The 25,480-nt window shown below is 33.4% G+C and overlaps 1 protein-coding gene across 3 annotated transcripts in view; it reads left to right on the top strand.

Moving 5' to 3' along the window:
• Nucleotides 1-23,744, top strand: part of LOC114330901 (juvenile hormone esterase) — a 143,831-nt gene extending 120,087 nt beyond the window's left edge. For all 3 annotated transcript variants that reach the window (XM_050649026.1, XM_050649035.1, XM_050649028.1), the window contains exons 5-7: nucleotides 1,059-1,391; nucleotides 16,061-16,208; nucleotides 23,337-23,744. In XM_050649026.1, coding sequence (XP_050504983.1) covers nucleotides 1,059-1,391; nucleotides 16,061-16,208; nucleotides 23,337-23,635 — 780 coding nt within the window. In that variant the 3' untranslated portion in view covers nucleotides 23,636-23,744. The remainder of the gene's footprint in view (nucleotides 1-1,058; nucleotides 1,392-16,060; nucleotides 16,209-23,336) is intronic.
• Nucleotides 23,745-25,480: the final 1,736 nt, after the last annotated feature.

Here is a 25,480-nt window from a genome sequence, read left to right as displayed (position 1 = left end):
AGTGTCCAGGACCATGGCTTGCTCTCTGCTGGTGTGTTCTATTTGAGGAAAAGTTACTCGGTGCCGAGTCCTCTCTTGGAACATGCCTGCTTGTGTCCGTGTCCATTTTGTCCCTACGAATTCTGAAACGTAATGCTGTCAGCTCATCACATGGTAGAATAGTCTGATGAAGCAGATATTCTAGGCCAGCATGCTAAATACTCATATACGATATCCGCCAAAATAAACAGTACCGAAATTAAGATTGCTATAAAATTGCCCATGCAAGTTGCATTTATCATATTTGGTATAATTGTCATTAGCTCTCAACTTATCATTACGTTACTGTTAAAATCTTTGTCATTATGGTTCTTTCTGCCGAAGAAAATTTTTTTTTAGTAAAACATTATTTTAGCTCATACGGAGTTGGACGGAATAATGGCCCATGTTTAAAACAAGTGTCAAAAGATATCAACAAAATTTTAACAAGGCGTTCCCAGCATTAAAGCTATTCATCAACCGCTAGCATTACAGCTTTACTAAGGGATTCCTTGTTATAATGTTGTTGATATCTTTCTGACAGTTGTTTTAAACAAGGGCCTTTATTCCGTCCACCAACTACGTATGAGCGAAAATGATGTTCTACTGAAAAAAGTGTTTCTTCGGTAGATGGAACCATATATAATAAAGACTTTAACAGTAACGTAATGTCAAGTAGACAGAATGACAAGTATACCAATAATGATAAATCCAACTTGCATGCGCAATTTCACAGCCATCTTAATTTCGGTACTGTTTATTTTGGCGGATACCGTATTTCACCTAGTGTGGCAAGGCAGGTAATGGGTGGCAATAGTGTGGCAATGCTCGTTAAATGAGCGACTCACTAAAACACATAAATTTGAGATTGCAACTTTTAGATTTAAATATGCAGCTTAATTTTCCAAGTCGAATCTGACTCGAGTGGAGCATTAGTTATTGATTTCACTAACTGTATTGTATCTAGGTAGATAATTTCTTACTTTTTGATATAGTTTGATTATGAGTTTTATTAAATTTACTTTTAGTTTATGTTTTAGTCTAAGAAGCTATTTGTAGATTTCGGTCTAATAACCCCAGTGATAGAAAAACCCAACCCAACAGCATTTTTGACAGAGAAACCTATCGACATCATCCAGTCAGGGAAATACAACAATGTGCCAGTGATAATGGGTTACACCGACAGTGAAGGTCTTCTTCTAGACTTCTTGTCGGCACTTGGAATGAACGGGGCAAAAGAGGGAGAAGATATACCTATTGAGCAGATACTACCATACGAGACAAATTTAACAGATGCACAACAAGTCAAACGATTAGTTGAAAAGTTAAGAAATTTTTATCGTCCAGAAGCTGATCCGGTTGGACGAATTAATGTAAGTATTTTATATACAGTCAGCGCCACCCTACTAGATACATGGGTAGGTACCTAATTGCTTTGCTTATGGGCTAACACGATCCTTTCTCAGATGTGACTTTCATCCCTGTCATGTAACTGTCAAAAAACTATTCAAAATACATCATTGTTTTTCCATACAAAAAATACATTAATTAATAATATTATTGCTCTGCTTTAACCCTGCTGTCCCGTTCGAGTCAACTATGCAAATGTACTGTTCGGATCAATATGACCCAACTATGGTTTACGCTCCTTAATCGAAATAAACTAAGCTAATGGTGATCAATAAAACTTTATTAACAAAAAAAATTATGGTTTTGGCTTCACCCTCCTAATAATTCCAAATACCACATTCCATGGTGGGATGACTCATGTGCTGAAGTCGTCTCTGCGTGAGTGTCTGCCTTAAAAAAATTTAAAAATATCCCCTCAATGGAAAACTATATCGAGGCTAAAAAGAATATAGCCAAATCAAGAAAATTCCTAAAATCAAAACGTAAAAATAGTTTCAGACTATTTTGCAGTAAATTAAATAGAAACACTCCTCTAAAAGTTGTGTGGGAGAAAATTAATAAGGTATCGGCTTCGAAACCTTCAATATATACACAATTGCCCTCTACTCCTATATCCCACGAAATTCTATGTTGCTTAACCCCCCTTTCCGCTGTCAATAAAGTATTGGTTAGATCTCCTCAAGCCCTAGAACCGCCATTTGCTCTCGACGAGTATCAGAACTCCCTCCCAATTAAATCTGACTCGGCTCCTGGTTTGGATCAGATTTCCTACTCAATGTTAAAAAATCTTCCCGTTGTTGGATCTTTGTTATTAATTCAACTTTTCAATGAAAGTCTTAGAACGGATATAGTTCCTGTTCAGTGGAAACAATCAGTAATTTTACCTATAATCAAAAAAGATAAAGATTGTAATAATCCGTTAAACTTTAGACCAATAGCTCTTTCTTCATGTGTAGGCAAAATGCTCGAAACTCTTATAAAGAATAGAATAGAGTGGATTGTGGAACATAATAAGATTTTTAATCCACTACAACTAGGATTTAGAAGGGGTAGAGGTTGTACGGAATGCCTTACATACCTCACCTCAACAATTCAAATAGGCTTCGCTCAAAATCAATACACTGTTGGCATATTTCTAGATATCTCTTCTGCTTATGATAATGTCAATATATCACTCTTGTATTCCAAATTATTAAAGTATAACCTTCCAACCCAACTGGCTAATTTGATTTTCTGCCTTCTAAATGATAGAGAGCTATTTGTCAAAGACAAACTGGGACAAACCCATGGCCCAAGAAAATCAAGTCTGGGACTACCCCAAGGTTCCCCATTAAGCCCTATCCTCTTCAACCTATATTGTCTTTCCCTGTATAATTTAATCCCCTCTTCATGCAAACTAATTCAGTATGCAGACGATTTGGTTCTTCTGATTAGAGGGAGTGATATTAATGAATTGGTAATTAATGTAAATAAATTATTGATTCAGATGGAATCATGGTTGCTAGACCACAATTTAAATCTGTCTAAGAACAAATCTTCTGCAATATTATTTACAAAAGGAAACACGAAAATCTCTCCCCCTAACGTAATATTTTGTAACCAGAATATTGGTTGGGTGGATTCAGTCAAATACCTGGGGGTAAATATTCAAAAAAACTTAAAGTGGAATTCATATGTAAACTCAATAGAACTAAAAGTAAATCGTGGCCTGAATGTGATGAGAGCTCTTTGTGGGACTTATTGGGGAAGTGATCCAAAAACCTTACAAATTGTACACAATGGTCTGATTCAGAGCCATCTGGACTTTGGCTGCCAGGTAATTTTCGATTGTCCAACTTCCTTAATTAAAAGATTGGAGAAACTAAAATACAAAAGTATCCGAATTATAACTGGATGCATGAAATCTACCCCAATTCATGCTCTCTTAAATGAAAGTGGTCAGATCTCGCTTAAATCTAGATGGGAATGGCTTAGCTCTAAATTTATATTAAAAAATTTAATGTTAATTGGCAACCCAATTATTTCCGCTCTCGACCTGTTAGACTTGGCAATTCAAAGGAACCAAAATCATTGGAAAAACAGAAGTATTCCATTTCTAGTGCTTTTAAAAAACAAATTTAAAAGTACTTATCCCAACTTATATTTAAGTGACTTATACCCATGCCATAACTTTCAACTAGACCATCAATTATCAACAATTCCAATCATAAATATCCAATCTAATCGTTCAGATGAACTTGCCTCAGTTCAACTCCAAAAAATAATTCTAAATAAACCTAGTCACACCAAATTCTTCACGGACGGCTCGGTTGATGATGAAGGATCAGCAGGCTTTGGTGTCTTTAGCCGAGAGATCAACTATTCTTATACCAGTAAACTACCTAAGTATACCCAAATATGTACGGCTGAGATTGTCGCAATTAATCATGCCCTCCAAATTATTTTGAAAAATGGGATTAAACAAGCAATCATCTGCTCGGACTCTAAAAGTGCCTTACAGAAAATAGGCAGATCAACCTATTCTATGGAAACAGAACATTCATCGTTCATGACCAAGAGAGGCATCATTGAAGCGAAAGAAAATAACGTTAATATTAGTCTGGCATGGATTCCAGGACACTCGAATATTAAAGGGAACATGGTGGCTGATAAACTAGCTAATATAGGTAGAACCTTAAATGTAGCTGCTGGTATCACTCTTCACTATTCCAACTTTCTACCAGATATCAAGCATTCCATCTGGAATCGGTGGAAGCAAGAATGGCAGGGGAAAAATCGAAATAATTCATTTTACTCTAAAATTGTAGGTCAGATAGATAAACTCCCCTGGTACCACAATTTTGCATACCAAGACAGAAGACATATAACCACCATTATTAGAATGAGGACAGGTCATTGTGCTACTCCAGTTCACCTATTCAGGATAGGAGTAAAAGATGACCCATATTGTGACTGTGGCCGAGTTGGGTCCTTAAATCATCTGATTTTTGAGTGCCCTATAAATATGTCACCCAATTTTGACCTATATAAAGAATTAGCCAAGACAAATATCCCTACTCCCATTGAAATTTGCCTACTTATGTCCAACCTTAATCCACGTAGGATTAACCTGATCCTTAAATTCCTTAACTTAGCCAAACTTAATTTATAAATTAATCAATTCCCAAATTTGAATTAAAAAAATTAAGAAGATAAAGATATAAAAAGATATTGGACCTCCAAATGATAAAAGCCTTAACCCTTATGGTATAATATTGCCTTTCCTGTAGGGACTGTCTGGCCCTATACGAAGATGTTCCTGCTAATATATATTTAAAAAAAAAAAAATTGAGGCTTTAACATATATATTTGGAAATATTCGACTGCCCAGAGCAAGACAAGAGTATTTCCCTGGTGTAAGCTGGGCGAATTATCCTGAGGGATATAACCCAATAAAGGAAGAAGAAGAAGAAGAAAATTATGGTTAATTAAACAACAATTATGTTGTTAAGGCTATGGGTATATAATTCGCAAATATTTTACGTGTATCCCTACTTTTTCTGTCTTTACACGGCAAATTACGGTAGTAAAATTCACACTGGTATGGATATGTAAACATTACTAGAATGTCAGTCTATTATACTTGAAAATGTCATCATTCATTTATAGAGATGGATTTTGAATGTTCTTGGATAACTGTTATTTTTATAATTGCAAATTATTAATTCAGTTAATAAATGTGACAATTTTTTCACTAACTATGTATTCATTGATTGTAATAATTTATTTGTACAACAAAGACTAATACTCAATCGAGAAAAGAGGAAAAGTGTTAAAGTGATTTTTTAATAATATATTGTTATGGAACGCTTACAATTTTGAACATCTTTAACAACAAAATACTTGGATCACAGAATATATTATCCTGATGTATTCTTCGCTTGGATCTTCCACAAATAATACACAATAAATAACTTTTTATTAACGTCTTAAATCAATTATTTATCAAATACACAATATCAATAATATTTAATCAATAACTCAACATATTCCCGATGCAATGTCAAATATTTAAAATTGTCACTGATTGTCAGTGTCTGACTGACAATATATGCTGACAATATTATATTCGGCTGAGTGCGTTGTAAGACAAAGATAGATTTGGAAAATATTGCCACGGCATTGTGTTCATTTTTTTCGAATCCTTCGAAAAACCAATAAATATTTTTGAAAAATTTAAACGCAGAACGAAAGACTAAATTATTACCGAGGGCCGAAAGTCCCTTAGAATAAATAAAAAGTTTATTTTGAATGATATTAAACTGTAACTTATTAAAATAAACATTATAGAAGTTCTCAGGGACTTTCGGCCCTCGCTAATAACGTAATCTTTCATTCTGCGTTTAAATTTTTCAAAAATACTTATTAGTTTTCTCAGGATTCGAAAAAAATGAATCCCCACTTGAATAGCATTGCAGCCGACAATACGTACCGATCCTCTTAATGTAAATTAAACCTTATTAACAAAACTAAAAGGTATTTTTTTCCTTCATTAACAAAAAAGCCTAGTAACAAATATCTACAAAAATTTAATTCAGTTTACAACTGGGACAGTAATACAACGAATGGGTTTTACAAAATGTTTATGATATATCAATATAACATCAAAAATTAGTCATGATATCGTTTTTAGAGCGTGCTCGTTTACAGATACAGATAGACGGTTCACTAGCATTTCCATCTTGTCTACTCGTTACTGCTCGTGTCATTTTTACCAGTTCTTACGAACCTTTAGTTATTGGTATATATTTTTTCTGGAAACGCTGGCTGATTTCACCAGTCTTTTTCCCAATTCCTCAAGAAAAATTCGCCGTTTTGCCAGTTTATTGGTATTCCACTGGAGATTTATTGATGTCCATAAAACGAACGCGTTGTAGGCAGAAATGTCCAACACATTATAAAAAACATTTATTGGCCACCGATTTATCTTCTTCTTACATTTATATGTGCCAACAAGCTAATCTAGAGTATCCACTGCTCCCTTATTGGAATCGTAATTTCAAATAAATTGCATCAGTATGCAATACTTTTTTCATTTGATGAAAGTGATGCATGATGCAGAGTACTCATAAGAACAACATTTTTTTATGTTGAGTAATATTGTCAACAACGGTGGTATCTTGCGTGAAGCAAAAAGACGAACTATGAACTTCTTTATTCGCGATTTCTGCTGAATGCTCCGGTTTATTTTTTCTTATAGTCCCCGACATTATACTTTATTTAGAAGAAATTGTCCTAAATTTTATGATGTAAAAAAATTATCAAAAGTAATATTGTGGCCTTTCAAATCTACTACTCAAATCACACACCACACGCATTTCCAGATTTCGTTCTCGATCGGCACCTGCTTTACTGTATAGATCTGTAATTTTAGAGCATAAGAAGTTTTACTGTTCATAAGTAGGTACATAAAGCCTAAATTTTTGTGCCGTATTTCGCTGGTTTGCCTTGAATATACTTGAAGGGATAGCGGCCTCTAAAGGCAACTAGTTGCTCATCGACGGTAACATTTTCATCAGAGGTAAAAAATTTTGGTACATTTTCTACTCATTTTTCCCAAACTTCACGTATTGCAGAAGCTTATCATAACGTCTCCTATGCTGTCTAGTAGTTTTGTTATCAAAACGTATTACTGGCGAACTTTTTGTAAATACCTCAAGGGACGGTATTGATCGAAATATACTATGACTCGTTTCTTTATTCCACAAACTTTCAGTTGATTCACCATGGGATTTAAAAACTCGAGCTAAAAATAAAAGACCAATGTATGCTTGGAAACTAATTTTATCCAAGTCTTTCCAGTTCGTAGGCGTACCACTATGAACATACTGAACTATATGAACACACTACTACTACTGAATCAGTTAAAGTTCTTGACACACTTTCAAACGAATTTCTTCCAGAATGGGGTGTCAGACAAGTATTGTATACTATCTTGATGAAAAAGGCAAAGATATAAAAGGCGAAACAACCTATGTTTCGCAGAAGACAGAGCCGTTCTTGCAAATAATCAAGCAGAGGTGATTGATCTTATACGCCCAGTCGAAAACGAAAGTCAAATATTTGGTCTGCAATTAAACATATCAAAGACAAACATCATGCTATTGGATAGTCTACATAACAATAATTCACACATAACCACAATTGACCTGTTTAAGGTTGTAACCTCATATTTATATTTGAAATCATTGATCACACACATAGGGCCATTACAGGTAGAGATTAAACGTAGATGTGATAATGAAAAATCAAAAAACGCTGGACGGAAGGGCCGCCCGAGAACTTTATCGTACCGATCTATTATCGTTATCGTACTAGATACTGGCATTCTAAAAAATAACAAAGTTACTCGTTATTTTGATATTTTAGAAACACCTTGTATACCTGAAAATATTTTATGGTTCTACGCATCATTAATTCCTGCATTTGAGAAAATGTTCGATGCCATATTTCGGGGACACACTATAGATTATTGCATAAATCAATAGAATATTAGTCATACTTTCATTTCAAATTAGTTCGTTTTTCTGAGAAATTAATAGTTTAAAATATTTGCATTTTACTGCATGGATTTTAATGAAATTTTGGGAGTAGCCCAATCTCCTAATTCAAAGTCTATCCTATATACTATATACTATGGCGCTTTTACCATGGGGGCGGTTCCCACCACTTCTCGTGGATAGAACATTTTTATTTTCGAATTGCATGGAGCAAAAGGAAGAATTTTAAGAGAATTTAAAAATGCCCTCTATAATTTGTTCTTATTTTTTCCAAAAACCTTTCATTTTAAACCCGTCCAACTTTTTGAAAGTAGAAATAACACTATATTAAGAGGTATTGCAAAAGAAAAACAATGCATTTTAAATTCTGGTGGATGAGAGGTTAAATGTATGTACTTCTCATTTTTCCTTAAAGTACATTATTCATATATTTTTTTGCACCATATCTCGCTTAGTTTGAATGTAACAGACATTTAACGGTGCTCGTTTTAAAGGCCTTTTCAAACACTACAAAAGCATGAGCACTTTGAGCATGCACCAAAAAACAAACTCTTTTTACCTACCATATCTCTTTTTGTATTATAGAAAATTTACGAAGGAACGAATCTCTTTGTTATTTATAATCTAAAAAAAATTTATATAGTGTTTTTAGTTTGATGCATAGTTTTTAAGGTATTCACAAAAAACCGTCCGAAAACGTGTCATTTTTAAATGAAAATGGCCAATTTTTAACTACGCATAACTCAAAAAGTATTGAGTTCTCAAAAAAAAGTATAGATCAATTTTTACTTAAAAATAGGTTCTCTAGCCACTTCCATGCTTATTTTGACCAACAAATTTTCCACCCCCTTGAAGGGGTGGGAATTGCTCCAAGATAAAAGCTCCATAATATATAGGGTAGATTTTGTCTCTTGAGCTATTCCCTACTAACTGTGAAAATATCAAGTACATCGATGTAGTAGGATGAAATTCGGAGCCAAATACTCTCATTGACTGCCCTATAATAATCATTTTATTCTCTGCTATGATCGCGTGAGAGAGGACACACAAAAGATTCTAGCAAAATTTCTATTTTCTGTAACTTTTCGAGTTTTTGAGTTACAGCAAAGAGTTTTATATCATTACAAAGGTAATTTTGCATTCTTTCAAAATATGTAAAAATATCTAAAGGTTTAAGATTTTTTTTTCATTTCCGGTTCAACCGGAAGCCATATTGTGGGTAAAATTTATTGTTATAATAGACAATAAAGTACTATATATGTCTGCCAAATTTCAAATTTTAGTTTCTATTACAGAGGAAGTTACGGGCACTCGAATATTTCTTTATAAAAAATTCATAACTCCCCTCCTATGAGGAGTTAAGAAATCATACTAATGTTATTCAATTTACCGACAGGATATCAAAAATATGACAAAAAATAAATAAATTCCTTTGAGCCATTTTTGAGAAAATCTAGTTCAAAATTATGTCAAATTTTGACTCCTTAAATATAGGCAACCCATAACTTTTTCTGAAAAACGATAATATTCTTGTTATATCCCCATCTTTAGGCTATATAAATATTTTTTCAAATTAAATTTACCTTAAACAAGTTTTTAGATTGTGTGTCGGGTGGGCGGCCAGCCATGCTGGCCGCCATTTTGAATTTGGAAATGTCAAATTCCGTATTTCTATTTACCTGTCGATGAGCTAACTTTAAGTTAAATTTCATTCGTTTCGGTCAAAATTTGCAAAAATGGGCCCCAAATAACCCCCCTATTTCGGCCCCCCTTTGAGAGATTTTTTTCGAAGGCTTAGTTTTTCGACAAAATTCTCTTAAACTTACTCATACCGAATTTCATCGAAATCGGTCCAGTAGTTTTTGCTGGGCGGTGGCGACATACGTACGTACGTACATACTTCCGACATGTTTTTTTAAATTGCTTTTTAGACTCAGGGGGACTCAAAACGTCGAAAAAAAGTGAAACCTGAAATTTTTTTTTTGCACCATCCTATAACTTTATTTATTATACTCATACTACGTATGTAGTACGATAAAGTAAAAATGAACACCTGTCGAATTTCAAAAGCTTTAAAAAATAAGGTTGATCAACTGCTTAATATTCCCAATACTGATCTACGGATGGGAATCTTGGACCCTGAGACAATCGAAAAGAAGAAAGATAGACGCCACTGAAATGTTCTGATGGAGACGAATGTTACGAATTCCTTGGACAGATCGTAGGACAAATAATTCAATTTTAAAAGAGCTAAAAGTTAGTTAAAGACTCTCCAGTAAAGTCCATCTCCAACAACTAGAATACTTTGGACATGTTATGATAGCAAACGCAGAAAACATGGAAAGACTCATTATACAATCGCTTTCCATCAGAAAATGTCGGAACAGTAAAAGTCGCCGACTATGTGGGCCATCCATACTTTTGCAAAGTATCTTGAAGATAAAGAAAGGGATCGATTTAAAATAATTTGTGAAACTGCATGCATTGCATGACGATTTTCTGTAGGTGTCTCGGTAGGTTCTGTGTCGATTAAATTCCCCGTTGCTTTCTATCTCCTTCTGTACTTCTTGTAATATTTATTCATAAGATATAGAACCGTTGACTAAACAGCCATCCTCAGCTTCAATATTTCCTTCATCTAAAATCACCTGGCCACTCTTCACTCGATTCGTCTTTGTATATGTATATGTTACAGTTCAAGTTGATTATCCAGTTGGAGTTGACTATTTCTAGTTCGAGTCAACTCAAACGGCTGGTTTCAGTAAAAGTTGATTATTATAAACACAAAATTAAGATTTTTATTCAACATTTACTAGTAAAAATAGATAGACTACAACTAGTTAAAGTATACTCTTCCCAATGCCATTTAGGAAAAGTTGATTCACACAAACAACCGATTTTAGAAATTAAATAATGTTATTGGATATAAGGCCAGGAAATGAAGCATTTTGGAATTTTTTCGTCCAGCATGGAGTTACTTGAAATTTTCACAGAAGGTAGGGAATAGCCCAAGGATCAGTTTCTATATCATGTCTCTGTACGCTAAAAGTTTAGGGGTGGTTGCCCCCCATCTCGGGGGCGGAAATTTTTCATTACATTTTGACCATGGAAATCCATAAAAAATGCAATTCTAAGAAAAAAATGATCTTTACGTTTTCCTCGTAAAACTAATATTTTTCGAGTTATTCGCGGTTGAAGGTAACAGTTTTTCGACGAAGAGATCGACTTTTTAGGGGGTGAGAATAACTCAAAAATATACATTTAATCAAAAAACTGTAGCTTTAAACATTTTATCTTTTAAAAACACAAACAAAATCCAGTTTTATAATTTTTCTGCAACCAATACAAACTGAGATATGGCATGTTAAAGGTTAGCTTTTTCGACAAATGCCTAATTTGAAATATTCAATGCCAAATAACGGAAAAACTTTGCATTTTTCCCATTTTGAAAACGGAATCAGACTTTAATGCCCATATTAAAGTTTACAATGTTTTTATATAATTTTTGAACATAAGGGGTACTTTACACCCCTAAAAATAATAAACGCCCTTGAGCATGATATAGCATACAAAGTACGGGATGAGATGATCCTACACCCAAATTTTTTTGCAAATCGGTGCAACCCGAAATCATTTTTTTAGGATAAATAAACTTTTTATATTATGTAGCTCCAACAAGGGTGATTTTAAAAGTTGAAATATGATATTATATTCTAAAGCATAAATAATCATTATTTAACTAATAAAAACCAAATGTTGACCATATTAAAGTTTAAAATGTTATTTCATATTTTTTTTACAATTAGGGGAAGTTATCACCCTTAAAAAACCAAAAGCGTACAACGGCTCAATATAGAAAATGAACTAGAGGGTAAAATGAGCCTAATCCCAAATTTTTTGTACAAATCGATGCTGGACGAAAAAATTGCGAGCTTTTGCCATTTTTTTAGCTTCATTTCCTGGCCAATATGTTTAAATCATGCGAAGAAGTTGCAACGTCAAAACAAAGAGAAGCACAGTCATCAAAAAAGCACGTGAGATTATACTCGTATAATCAACATTTACTGAATCGATTCAGGAATAGTTAACTCAAACTAGTAGTGGAGTCAATGAAGGTTTTCACCTCCGATTTCGTTGAACCTCCATAGATTTTCATGAAAATTGGTAAGTATGTAGAGGATACCTCAAGAAACAAAGGTGACATGGTGCCAACTTGCGCTTTTACCCTGGGGGAGGATGCCACCCCTTCTCGGGGGTGGAAATTATTTTATTAAAAATAATACCACTAATCGATAGAGGGACAAATTATAAGTAAAATTTGTTATATAAAGTTATTTCAATAAATCAATAGTTTTTGAGTTATTAAAGATCAAAAGTTTTGATTTTTCCTGAAAAAAATCCATGTTTTAAAGCAGTTTTTCACAAAAAACTCAAAAACCATAAGTTTCTTCAAAAAAGTTGTTATTACCAAAATCAAAGATAATATAAAAATAAATAAGCTCCTTATTCGAAAAATCCTTTATTACGTATACAAAGTGAGTTATATGCAATTGAATGTATATTTTTTTTTCCGCGAGTACTCAAATCTTAGTATTCAAGCTTAAATAACAGGAAAACGATGCACTTTGTTAAATATAGATATTAAACATTTTAATAAAGTACTTAAAGGTAACTATCAAAAAGCTATATAAGAAGTCGATAGCATCAAAATTAAGCAAGTTATGATGGAAATAAGAGGACCCTTTCAGATTTTTTAGGGAAGAATGAAAAATGAAACATACGTCATTTCCACAAAAATTAAAATTTATAGTAACCCATTAAAAACTTTATTTATTTTAACATGAGTAATAACTTCAACAATTTTGACCGGTTTAGAATGCATATTTTTGAAAAAAAAATACGATTAAAAAAAATTAGAACTTATCAAATTTTAGTGAATTTCATTTTATTTTGATAATAACTCCAAAAATACTCAATATACTTAAAAAATGGTAGGGAACAAAATTTTAGTTTTAACTTTATTTAAGCTTTTTCTTTTTTTAATATTTTTTTACGACAAAAAATAACCGAGATAGAAACATTTAAAACCTAAATTTTACTACGAGAACCATGTAACCGGGGCCCTTTCACCTTGTATTTAAAAAAAATAAAGGATTTAGAAAATTATGTTTAATACAGTGTTATAGAACTTTTACTTAGCTTTGTAATGGTTTTTGAATAAATCTCATATTTCAAAATTTAACGGAGTTATTTTAAAAAAACCAATAACATTTTCTTTGAAAAAATTTTATAGCGGAGATTTTTTATGTATACAGGTTGTGGGAAGTCCAATTAGTCGTTTGTTGTAGGAGATACGAAAAAAGTTTATTTAGGTGACATTGGGGCATAGATAATATCAGAATTTAAATACATTTCCAAATATACAGTGCCACCCATATTGACAGGGTCAAACAAAATTATCTTTTGTTTAATGGAACACCCTGTATATTTTTACATTTTTGGATTCTCCTCTATGTTTTATTTCTTAAAATATCAGGTTTTGTGATGTTATACGAAGTAGTTTAAAAGATAACTACGTTTTTATTTTCAAATTTCATAGCAATATTCACCCCCTGTATAATTGTAGTGATTTGACATCAGAAAATCAATTTATGTTCAAGTGATTTTTAATATAATCTATTATTGTTAAAAATTAGTAATCTAGCAAAACGTTTAATTTTAGCTAATACAGGGTTGGTCGAAACTGAATGAGTGTTTTCTCAAAGTTTGAGAGTATGAGTTTTCTCAAACGGAGCGGCCTGTAATGCCTGTAATGAGCATTGTAATGAAGTGCTATTGTATGGCACTTTATTATTTCCCACCCTGCCAGTGAGCATTTAGAATTTTAGCAGTTTAGCATTAGAATTTATTTTTGAAATCCCTAACTTTATGTTTTTAATTATTTTAAATATTGTAAACGATTAAAAAACAATCAAATTAAATTGAAATGAATAACCAGTGTATATCTTCCACATTTACTTCATATTTAACGTAGCCTGTACCATAACATTGCACAGATTATGATCCCTGTATAGCAACGATATACCATGAATGTGAATTCATACTTGAGAAATGTCCTATATCCAGTCTCACAAAAAAAAAAGGGATTCCTCAAACATAATATATATGCAGACAAAATCAGCCAAAGTGATTTGCGATATCTAATTAAAGGCCCTACCAAGTTGGTTTTGTTGAATATAGCATGGAAACACGACGATACTTTAGTGATAAGCGTATTTTTCATAGCAGCTATAGTATGTTGTTTTATATTATGTATTACCTATATTAAATTAGTTTTAGTATGTTTCGTTTATCTAAAAAAATGTAAAACAAACAAAAATTCTGTTTTTCTTGTAGTTGTTTTTTCGTATAGATATTGTTTTATATTGTAGTAAATTGAATTTTGTTTTAGTATGTTCCGTTTGTTTGTAGAATTATATTTAATTAGATTTGCTTTAATTACTAAAATAAATAAATTTTCAATTATATTTTATGTATTTGTGGAAAAGGAAACCTAGCATTAGCGGCCACATTTCTATAACGGCCAATTGTTTTCTATTTTTAGTGGCCGTTATTGTCAGGTTTTACTGTACCAATAATATTTTATTAAATTATGAAATATTATTTAAATAAAAAATTTATAAACTTGATAAAAGAAAGTTTGCTTAGAATTTACTCCTCTATCTAATTATGGGGTTATTTTTAATAAAATAGTGTTCACCCATGAGAAGGGGTAACATCCACCCCCAGGATAAAAGCGCAAGTTGGTACCACATCATTTTTGTTTCTTGAGGTATCCTCTAACTACTTACCAATTTTCATGAAAATTGATGGAGGTTCAACGAAATCAGGGGTGAAAACCTTCAGTGACTGCCTTTTTGGAAATATAAAAGATTAATTTTTTTCGTGATTGTCGATTTGCTAATTTTCTGATTTTTGGTTGCTATAAGGTTTAAAAAATTAATAAAAATTATAAATCATGCACATAAATGTAAAAAAATATTTATGTTACTTAATTAAACGAGATTGCTTGAGCCAGAATGCTGAAATCTGCATTTTTATCATTAAAAAAAAAGGTGGATTTCACCCCTAAAATGCAGAAAGCGCAACTTGGTGCCATATCACTTTTGTTTTTTGAAGTATCCTCTAACTAATCAACAATTTTCATGAAAATCGATGAAGGTTCAAAGAAATCGTGGGTGAAAACATTCAGTGACTACACTTTCAGAAATATAGAAGAATAAGGTTTTCGTGATTTTCGACTTGTTAATTTTCGGATTTTTGGTTGCTATAAGGTTTGAAAAATAAAAAAAAAATGTAATTCATGCACATAAATATAAAAAAAAATATTTATTTTTCTTAATTAAACGAGATTACTTGCGCCATAATGCGGAAATCTGCATTTTTTACAATTTAAAAAGTAGGGGTGTATTACACCCCTAAAATGCAAAAGCGCAAGTTGATGCTATATATCATTTATTGCTTGAGGTATCCTATAACTACTTACCGATTTTCATGAAAATCGATGAAGGTTCAACAAAATAGGAAGTGAAAACTACAGTGACTGCACTTTCAGAAATCTAAAAAATAATTTAAAAAAAGGGGTGTATTTCACCCCTAAAATGCAAAAAGCGCAAGTTGGCACTATGTCACCTTTGTTCCTTGAGGTATCCTTTAACCACTCACCAATTTTTATGAAAATCGATGGAGGTTCAACGAAATCTGAGGTAATAACTCATATCCACCTTCATTGACTCCACTATAGTAAAAGTTGAATTAAATTTTTCAAATCAACTTTTACTGGTCGTTTTAGTTGGAGTTGACTCGAATTAGGAATAGTCAACTCTAACTGAGAATCAACTTAAACTGTAACATATATACGTTTTAAGTTCTTTTTCCGCAAGAGGGAGCCTTCTGTCATACAAAGCCCATTTTTTAGCAAGTTGTAGTTTTTTCTTCCATTTTCCTATAATAATAATAATCATGACAAAGAAAAACAAAATAAATAGCTTACCTTACTCCGAAGAAAATATAACACCAACTATATTTTTTAGTTATCTACGGATGCCTTGTTTGCGGCTGGAATAATCACTTCTGCAAAAAATCAAGCGAAAGTGTCAAAGAACCCTGTATATTTTTATAGATTTTCATTGGACGCAGGCCTTAACATGCTGAAGAAAATGGTGAATGATACACGTCCAGGTAATGTATTTTATCGTAAATATCAAGATTTTTTATTTAGCTTATTGCCTCGATATTTAATGGCCATTAGTATGGCACAGTAGATTTTGCAATCACATACCAAGTGTAGTGTGTACTTTGAAAAATCGACTTTATGGTCTTTACCATAGAAAAAAGTGTTGTGTGATTTGGTAGAATGCGATCTTACCCTTCAAAAAATATGTCACGTATTTCAGCACCTGGGAAATTGGAAGGATACTACAAATCTGGCCTCCACATAAGTGGTCTGTAGCTTCGACATGATAGGTGTGAAATTTTAAACGTTCTTGCTGTTGATTGGATAGGAAGGGTAGCGTTATCTAGCCTCCACGTTAGGTACACCATAGCCTCCATACGGTACTTCCAATATTTAATATTATTTTATTCAAGTGGACAATAAAGGTAAAACACAAACAACTTTTGTTTCTTAATTATTTATTTATACAATAATTTGACATTTTACATAGAAATATGAGTATTTAATTTCGATTAAATATATGTTTACTTGTTGAATTTATCGGCTGCACACAACAGCTGATCGGCCATTAGACCCAACAACAAAACGCGAAATAAAATGTGTATTTTAAAACTGTTGGATAAACAGTACCTACAATCAGAAAAACTTACCTTTAAAAAGGTACTAGATTATGAAATAACAAAAATATCAAAAAACACGACTGAATATCAGCTTTTTGTGGTGACAAACTAAACACAAACACCAAACACATCACATAACCGACCATATAAAATAAGTGAACGACAACGAACGAACGAACACGAACACGAACAAAGATACAGATAGCGCAGGATTTGTCAAAAATCATGTTCCACCAATCACAATGCCGACATCAGCGCCTCTGACTAAACGGAAGGAAAATAAATACGATTACATGTTTTTTATTAGAGTTAGCGGGGCATGGTCTTTACAAAGAGACGCTAATTGTATCCGAACGTCTGCGGTTCCTTCAGTGAGTACCGATCCCACAAGAATAGAAATTATTTTCACTCGCTAAATAAATGAAAAATTTCATTACCCTGATGAGATTCGAACTCACGACCCCTGACTCCAAAGGTAGGCTCTCTTACCACTGTGTCACAGAGAGGGTATCGAGATTTAAAAAAATGTCTACATTTTACTTTTCTACTCAGTCCTATATGTACCTACTTTGTTCAGTTTTTTGAAATATGTTTTTTTGCTGAAAATTTCAATGTTTTTTTTTAATAACGATTTCGATATTAAATGTAGAAATATTTTCACTTCTAGTATCTAGGCTCCCATGTATTTCTTCTTCTTCTTGCAGTACCGTCTCCTATCGGAGGTTGGCTACCATCACAGCAATCTTAACTTTGTTGGCCGCAGCTCTGAACAACTGTATTGAGCTGCACCCATACCACTCCCTTAAATTTCGCAACCAAGAAATCCTCCTACGTCCCACATTTCTTTTTCCCGAGATTTTTCCTTGGATTACGAGTCTTAGCAGAGAGTACTTTTCTCCTCTCATTATGTGGCCTAGATACTCCAGTTTTTTCGTTTGTATGGTTTTTATGACTTCGCATTCCTTCCCCATCTTCAGCAAAACATCTTGATTTGTTACTCTTTCTGTCCATGGTATTTTCCACATTCTTCTGTAACACCACATCTCGAATGCCTCAATGTTTTTGATGTTTATCTTTTTCAGAGTCCAAGCTTCCATGCCGTACAGCAGAACGGAGAAAACATAGCACCTTAACATTCTCGTTCTTAAGTTTATATTTATGTCCCGGCTGCATAGAAACTTTTTCATTTTGACAAACGAGTGTCTCGCTATCTCAATTCGCTCCTTGATTTCTCTTGTATGGTCATTAGTATCAGTGAAACAAACCCCTAAATATTTGTAGGACGTAACTCTTTCAACTGGCTGATTATTTATGGTTAAATTCATATTGGTGTATAGCTTCTTTGTAACAATCATGAATTTAGTCTTTTTGATGTTCAGTTTTAGACCATACTTATTGGTATGAGTGTTTATGTTTTCCATCAAATACTGTAGTACTTGTATTTCTATTTATTTACATACCTTAATTTTGTTTTACTCATGTAGTGTGGGATAGCTTTGATGTGTTTGGAAAATCCGACGTCTATTTTGTATCCCATGGTATGTTCATGAGTAAATAAGTCTGATGGAACTGATTCTGATTATGTTTTTAGGGATAAAAGTTTTAAATCACGATCAACTTAAAATACAACCTAAAGAAAAAGAAAATTATAGTACAATAACTAAAGCTTAAACTGATAAAAAAAGAGAATTCCATACATTTAGGCCTCGTGACGAACACAGCTTCAGAGTCGTATTAAAAAACATGCACTACTCAGCCAATCTGTCAGAATTAAAAGAAGAAATCGAAAAGCTGGGGCATTCAGTAGTAAATATGTGGAACATTAAAAATTACAAAACTAAGCAACTTTTATCAATGTTCTTCATTGACTTAAAATCAGCAGAAAATAATAAAACAATTTACGACGTTGAACACTTCCTAAACTACAAAATTAAATTTGAACCACCATACACAAGGAGGGAAATCCCACAGTGCAGTAGATGTCAAAGATATGCGCATACAAAAAAATACTGTCAACATAGGCCCAGATGCGTAAAATGCACCGGAGATAATGCTACTGAACACTGTACAAGAAAATAAAGATCTGACGATGTTCAGTGTATTCTTTGCGAAGGAAACCATCCGGCAAATTATAAAAGATGTACTATATTATATAAGGAACTGCAGAAAAAAACATATCCAACCCTACGGCAAAAACAACCTACAACCCTACTAACGAGTAATATTGGAAGAACCATCAATCCCGGCATTAGCTACTCACAAGCAGTAACAAACTAACTACCTCAAGCAAGCACATCTCAGAATACTTTACAAGCACCAAATTTAACACACTACTCCTGCTAACGACCTGTCTGAACTAAAATCGATGTTTAAAGGATTTGCGGAACAACTGTCCACACTTGCTAAACATCCTAACGATAGTCGTCAATAATTTAACAAAATGAATAAGTTATTAAAAATTGTACTTTGGAACACCAACGGGCTTGCCAAACATTGTCTGGAGGTAAAAACCTTCATCATTAGTCACGAAATTGATATAATTTCAATATCAGAAACTCACTTCACAAGTAGAAGCTACTTTAAAATACCTAACTACACAACTTACAATACTAGACACCTAGATGGTACAGCCCATGGTGGACCTGCTATTATAATCAAAAACAATATTAAACACTACGAGACTAATGTCTTTAAAAAAGACTACTTGCAGGATACTAACATAGTTATTAAAGATTGGCATGGCTCACTAACAATCTCTGCAGTCTATTGCCCACCAATACACAAGATAAAAAAAGAACAATTTGAAGAATTTTTTAAAACGTTGGGTAACACATTCCTGGCTGGAGGAGATTACAACTCTAAACATACATATTGGGGATCAAGATTAATCACCCCAAAAGGACGACAGCTTCTAGCGGCTATGAATAGTAACAACTACTCATATATTTCCAGTGGTGAAGCTACTTATTGGCCAACCGACATGAACAAAATACCAGATCCACTTGACTTTTGCGTAACAAAAGGAATTCCAAAAAGATCGCAAAAAATTGAATCTTGCTTTGACCTTTCCTCGGATCACTCGCCTGTATTGATTACGATAAGTACTGAACTTGTTGAGATACAGCTACCACCGAAACTGGACAACAAATATACGGATTGGGAAAGGTTTAGGCGGGTGATTGAGGACAGCCTAAACCTAAACATACCTTTAAAAACAAACTATGAAATAGATGAAGCCGTACAAAACTTTAACGATATTATACAGGAAGCAATCTGGCAAACAACACCCCTAAAAAACACGACGCTCATGAAACAAGAGCTACCAAGCATAATCAGAAAAAAAATCATAGAAAAACGAAATTTAAGAAAAACATGGCAAAGAACGCACGCGCCTCAGGACAAAACCAGACTCAACCACGCTACACTTCAATTCAAAACTCTCCGAAATAACTAAAAAAACGATGGGATTAAAGAATATCTTAGCAATCTATCAGCAAAAAAAAAGTACAGATTATTCTCTATGGAAGGCTACGAAAAAGTTTAAACGTACTCAATCAACCAACCCTCCTATTCGCGCAGAAAACGGCGAATGGGCCAAAAGCAATAAAGAAAAATCAGAAGTGTTTGCAAAATATCTCACAGACGTCTCTCAACCTTTCCTTGCTCACATTAATCAAAACTTTAAAGCATCCATCCAACAATTTTTAGATTTCCATACCAGTTAGAACTTCCACCGGAAAAGTTTAAGGTAAATGAAGTGATCAAAATAATACAAAATCTTAAATCGAAAAAGTCCCCAGGCTTCGATCTTATAACCAGTAAAATTATTAAACAACTACCCAGGAAATAATGGTGTACCTAAGGAGAACTAATCCCTGCACACCAGTTTGGATTCAGATCCCAACACGCAACCATAGAACAGGTTCATCGGATATGCAGAACTGTTAATCGAGCATTGGAAGACAACATGTACTACACTGCCGCCTTTCTAGACATCTCGCAAGCATTCGATAAAGTCTGGCACACAGGCCTTCTATACAAATTAAAAAAAATGCTTCCTCTCACTTACTTCCTAATTGTTAAATTCTACCTCCATAACCGTTACTTTTTTGTACAACATAGAGATGAGCGCACGTCTTTATTTCCAGTTGAATCCGGAGTTCCACAGGGCAGTGTTCTGGGGCCAGTGTTATACCTATTGTACACAGTGGACTTACCAACAAACTTTCAAACCACAAAAGCTACATACGCAGATGACACAGCAGTGATGTCAGTACATCAGGACCCACGGATAGCTTCTCAACTTTTGCAAACCAGCCTCAACAAAATGCAAACTTGGCTAAAACGGTGGCGTTTTCAAACAAATGAAACAAAGTCGGTTCATATTACCTTCACAAACCATAAATGTCACTGCCCGCCTGTATATATCAACAACCATCAACTAAAACAGCAAGCAACAGTCAAATACCTTGGAATGCACCTGGTTAAACACACAAGGTTAAACTGGAGAACACACATTTTTATGAAGCGTAAACAACTTGGTCTCAAATTACACAACCTTTACTGGCTGATTGGTCACAAATCATCACTTTCGATGAAAAATAAAGTACTTGTCTACAAAGCAATTTTGAAGCCAATATGGAGTTACGGGATCTAACTTTGGGGTACTCATCAAACTCCAATATCGAAATCTTGGAGAGGTTCCAGTCGAAGGTTCTTCGAATAATCACAAATGCCCCATGGTATGTTGCAAATAATATTATTAGACGCGATCTAGAAATTGCAACAGTAAAAGAAGAAATTACTAACTTTGCACAGAAATACGAAGACCGACTGACACAACATCCAAATGTACTAGCCAGAAACCTGATGAGACAACCAGTCAGACGAAGACTTAGACGAAATACACCTAGTGATTTACCCTCGCGATTTTAGTTATTTATATGTGCCGCAATTCCCAGAGACAAACAGTTTTATATCCATGTAAAATATTTGTAAAGAAAATGATTAATGAATCATTTTCTCCAAGTCACCTACACTAGTGGTCACAACATTTACTCATTGTAACTTGTTTTACAGATTGTAAATAAATTGGGAGGTTAAATAGAAAAAAATGTATTTAGGGGTTAGTGTTCTATTGGAAGTCGCCCCTTCTCCCAATACAAATGTTCGGCCACTGCTACTGAAGCGCCTACAGAAAATTGAGGAACAACCACAATAAGTGCTGCTAGAGGAGAACAAGACATCTCATGTTTTCACGCATGCAGAATAGAGTTCCTCTAAAAATCGTTAGATATGCCGACGAAGAAGTAGTATTTGCAAATAGCTTAGATCATTTGCAAAGAATAATCTCCGGCATATCAGATATGAGTAGAGAAAATGGATTTGATCTCAATATTAAAAGAAGGAACAAAGTACATACATGGTAGTAGGTAAAAGCGAAATATTAATTACAATTTTCTATTGAATGCTCGGGTTTATGTCATCTTCGACTATCTGTACGTTAAGATTTGGCCGATTTCGGTTAGATGCATCATTTGTCCTGTTAACTAACCACCTATCAGGATACTTCAGTAGCAGTGGCAGAAAATTTGCCTTGGGAGAGGGGGGCGACTTCCAGTAAAACACCAACCTCAAAATATATAAAATAGATAAACTCAACCTACATAAAATACATAAGTAATAACATGTGCAATAAGTTCCCTTTATTTTCCTAACTGTCGACTTAATTCGGTTGAATTTTTCTATCTGTAGCAAGTTGTATGAATGCTAACATATTTCAACGTGTAATAATTATGTCTCAACAAGTTTTTCTTTAATTCTGTACCGTGTTACGGGAGGAATTCCCCTATTCCCCCCTAAATATGCCACTGTTCACTAGTTTTCCAAAGATAAGGTGAAACTGCAGCTATACTGCTATTGGATAAGTGTGAAGAAGCATTCATGAAAACATGATAATTGTTATGTCATTCTAGCAGCACATTTTCCATCGCACTTCTTCTGTTTTCTGAGGACTTTTCGGAGGTTTTCTGAAGACTGAAATACAATGAATCTATTTTTGACCACGAATTCATATGCAACACGCAAATATGTATGAAGAAAAGGAGTCTGTGTTCGTTCAGTAACAGATACTTTTATTCACTTGACCGTGAATTAGGGTCACTTAACGTAAACCGAGCTCCTGAATTTAAGAACTTCAGAAGGCTGTATCTCGAGAATAATAGTTTTTCAGACCTAGGTGCCATGGACTTTTTTAATCTATTCACTGAGGACTATCATTGACCAAAGTTTCGTTAAATTTGACCGGAATCACTTCTCCATAAGGAGTGTTGGGGGTCCTTTAATTAAAAAAAGTTTCATCCCCTAAACAGATGGGTGAGTGTCGACCTAGATTCGGATCCCGTACTATTATTGACCCACCATATAAAGCAAATATTTTGTTCATTTCTTAATTTTTTCCTTTTTTTGTATTTATCTAGTTCTAATATTCTGAAAATTCAATACACATTTTAGGAGCTTGTCACGGGGATGAACTGGGATACCTATTTAAAAACCTTTTGACAACAGACATTGGAGATGAAGATAAAACTTATATACATCGAATGGTAACACTATGGACAAACTTTGCCAAATATGGAAATCCAACACCACCAGGAAATAATCTAAACATTGAATGGAAGCCGATACAGAATGGTCAGTTGAATTTCTTAGATATTGGAAAACAACTAAAGATGGATGTGAATCCAGACGCTGACAGGATGAAAATTTGGAATGAGCTTTACCAGTGTAATCCACTGACAGCTAAATATTAAATTTGTTTGCAACAACTCTCAGAAATACATGTTATTATATTTTTATATTATAAAAAATATTTATATCATATTTTAAGACTATACGAATAAAACTGATTACTTTATTTTACTTCTAAATCTCAAATAGATTCCAATAGCATAAGTTGATTTGGCTAGATAATGAAGTTAAGGCAAAACTCTGTTTGAAATCTTCCTCTTCTAATTCCATGCCCTGGCTCTTGGCTACAGTATACGCTAGCCTGGTTTATCGACGGTATCTCTGAATAACGATGTAGTCGATTTTACGTACCATTGTCTTAGATTTTTCATGATATTCTTCTACTACTAGGACCACGTTTATGTTGGACGTTTCCCTAAATGATCAGATGTAAAAATTCATATATTTTTCAGGGTGTGTTATAACGTGACCGAAGTATTCCAGCTTGCTTTCTTTGACCAATTGATATCGACTTTGTAAGGACCTCCTCATTTCTCACTCAATCGAACCAGCATATTTTTAGTAGTTATCTTTATTTTTTTAATAAAACATTTAATTGTGATTTAAAGTCAATTTCATTTATACATTGTTCATTAATTTGGGTAAAATTACTAAAACTTAATTCATGATTTCCTATATAGACTTTTGTTCCCTTTTGTTCCTCAATTTTACCTTTTGGTAATACCACTGGAACACTATTAACATCCACGTGTAACATCTCTACCATACCATCTACCTCTGAGGTATTGTCTTCAGCATTGATATCATCGGTTTCTACGTACCTATTCTACAAAATTATTTCTCCTAACTTTACATGCTGCTGTAGTATGTCCTACTTTTTACATTTATTGCAAATAAATTTCCTAAATACACACATTTTAAAATCATGACCTTGGGCTTTATTCTCGAGTTCACTCGACATAGCTTGCATTCTACATATTTATCTCGATTTTTTGGCCTTGTAATCGAGATTGCTATTCTCGAAATTCCTTGTTAAGGCTATATGACACTATGCATTTTCTTGTATCGTTTCTGATATGTAAAAAATGCATAGTGTCATACACATATACAAGAAACGATATCAAAAACGATACAAGAATTTGTGTCAGACACAGATTCTTGTACAAGAACTGCGCCAATTTCTGCGCAAAGAGCAAAAACGTAAAACCTGCTGGTAAAACATCTAAATGTCATAATAGCGGCTGAAAATGGTAAATGATTTATGTCCAGATGAATTTATTTGTGTTTTTGTAGGTATTATTTATAAATCTTTTATTGATACCTAATATATGGACTACTGTTCTACTAATAACCATATATTTAGTTTCTAGTAAAGCTCAAACTATAACCTATAATTTTGGCTTTCATTGTGTTGCATAATTTTTTAATAGAGGAAAATACAATAGTTCCTAATTTGGATCAAACTGAAGATAATTATAATGCAACTATTTTAGCAGAAATATCAAAACAAAATAAAAACACAAATAATCAACCTCAAACAGTCAACGTGAAAATTCTGGTTAACATTAAAATGTTAAATTTATAAGTTTTTTAAAGTTTATAAATTTTATAAAATCCTTAAAATCAGCTGTAGACGCATTACTATCATACCAAATTGTAACGTGACACAGGGTGGCAAACAAAATGCGATACCAACATGGCCCCCACATTCCATTGCGGGCCCTGTAACCAGGATCAGGCTCGGGCCCCCCTATGTTCGCGTGCTATGCTATGTTTCAACAATTTACATGGTAATTTTTTAGTTTACAAATGTTATTTAAACTGATGATATTATTGATATTAAGGAATAATTAAGGCTATTATTTTAATCTAAAAACCAAACTTTATTGACAAAATTGTTGCAAACA

Source organism: Diabrotica virgifera, chromosome 1, assembly GCF_917563875.1.
Source record: "Diabrotica virgifera virgifera chromosome 1, PGI_DIABVI_V3a".
NCBI lineage: Eukaryota > Metazoa > Arthropoda > Insecta > Coleoptera > Chrysomelidae > Diabrotica > Diabrotica virgifera.
The sequence above is the reverse complement of the archived record's forward strand: the minus strand, read 5'-3'. Positions and strand labels throughout refer to the sequence as shown.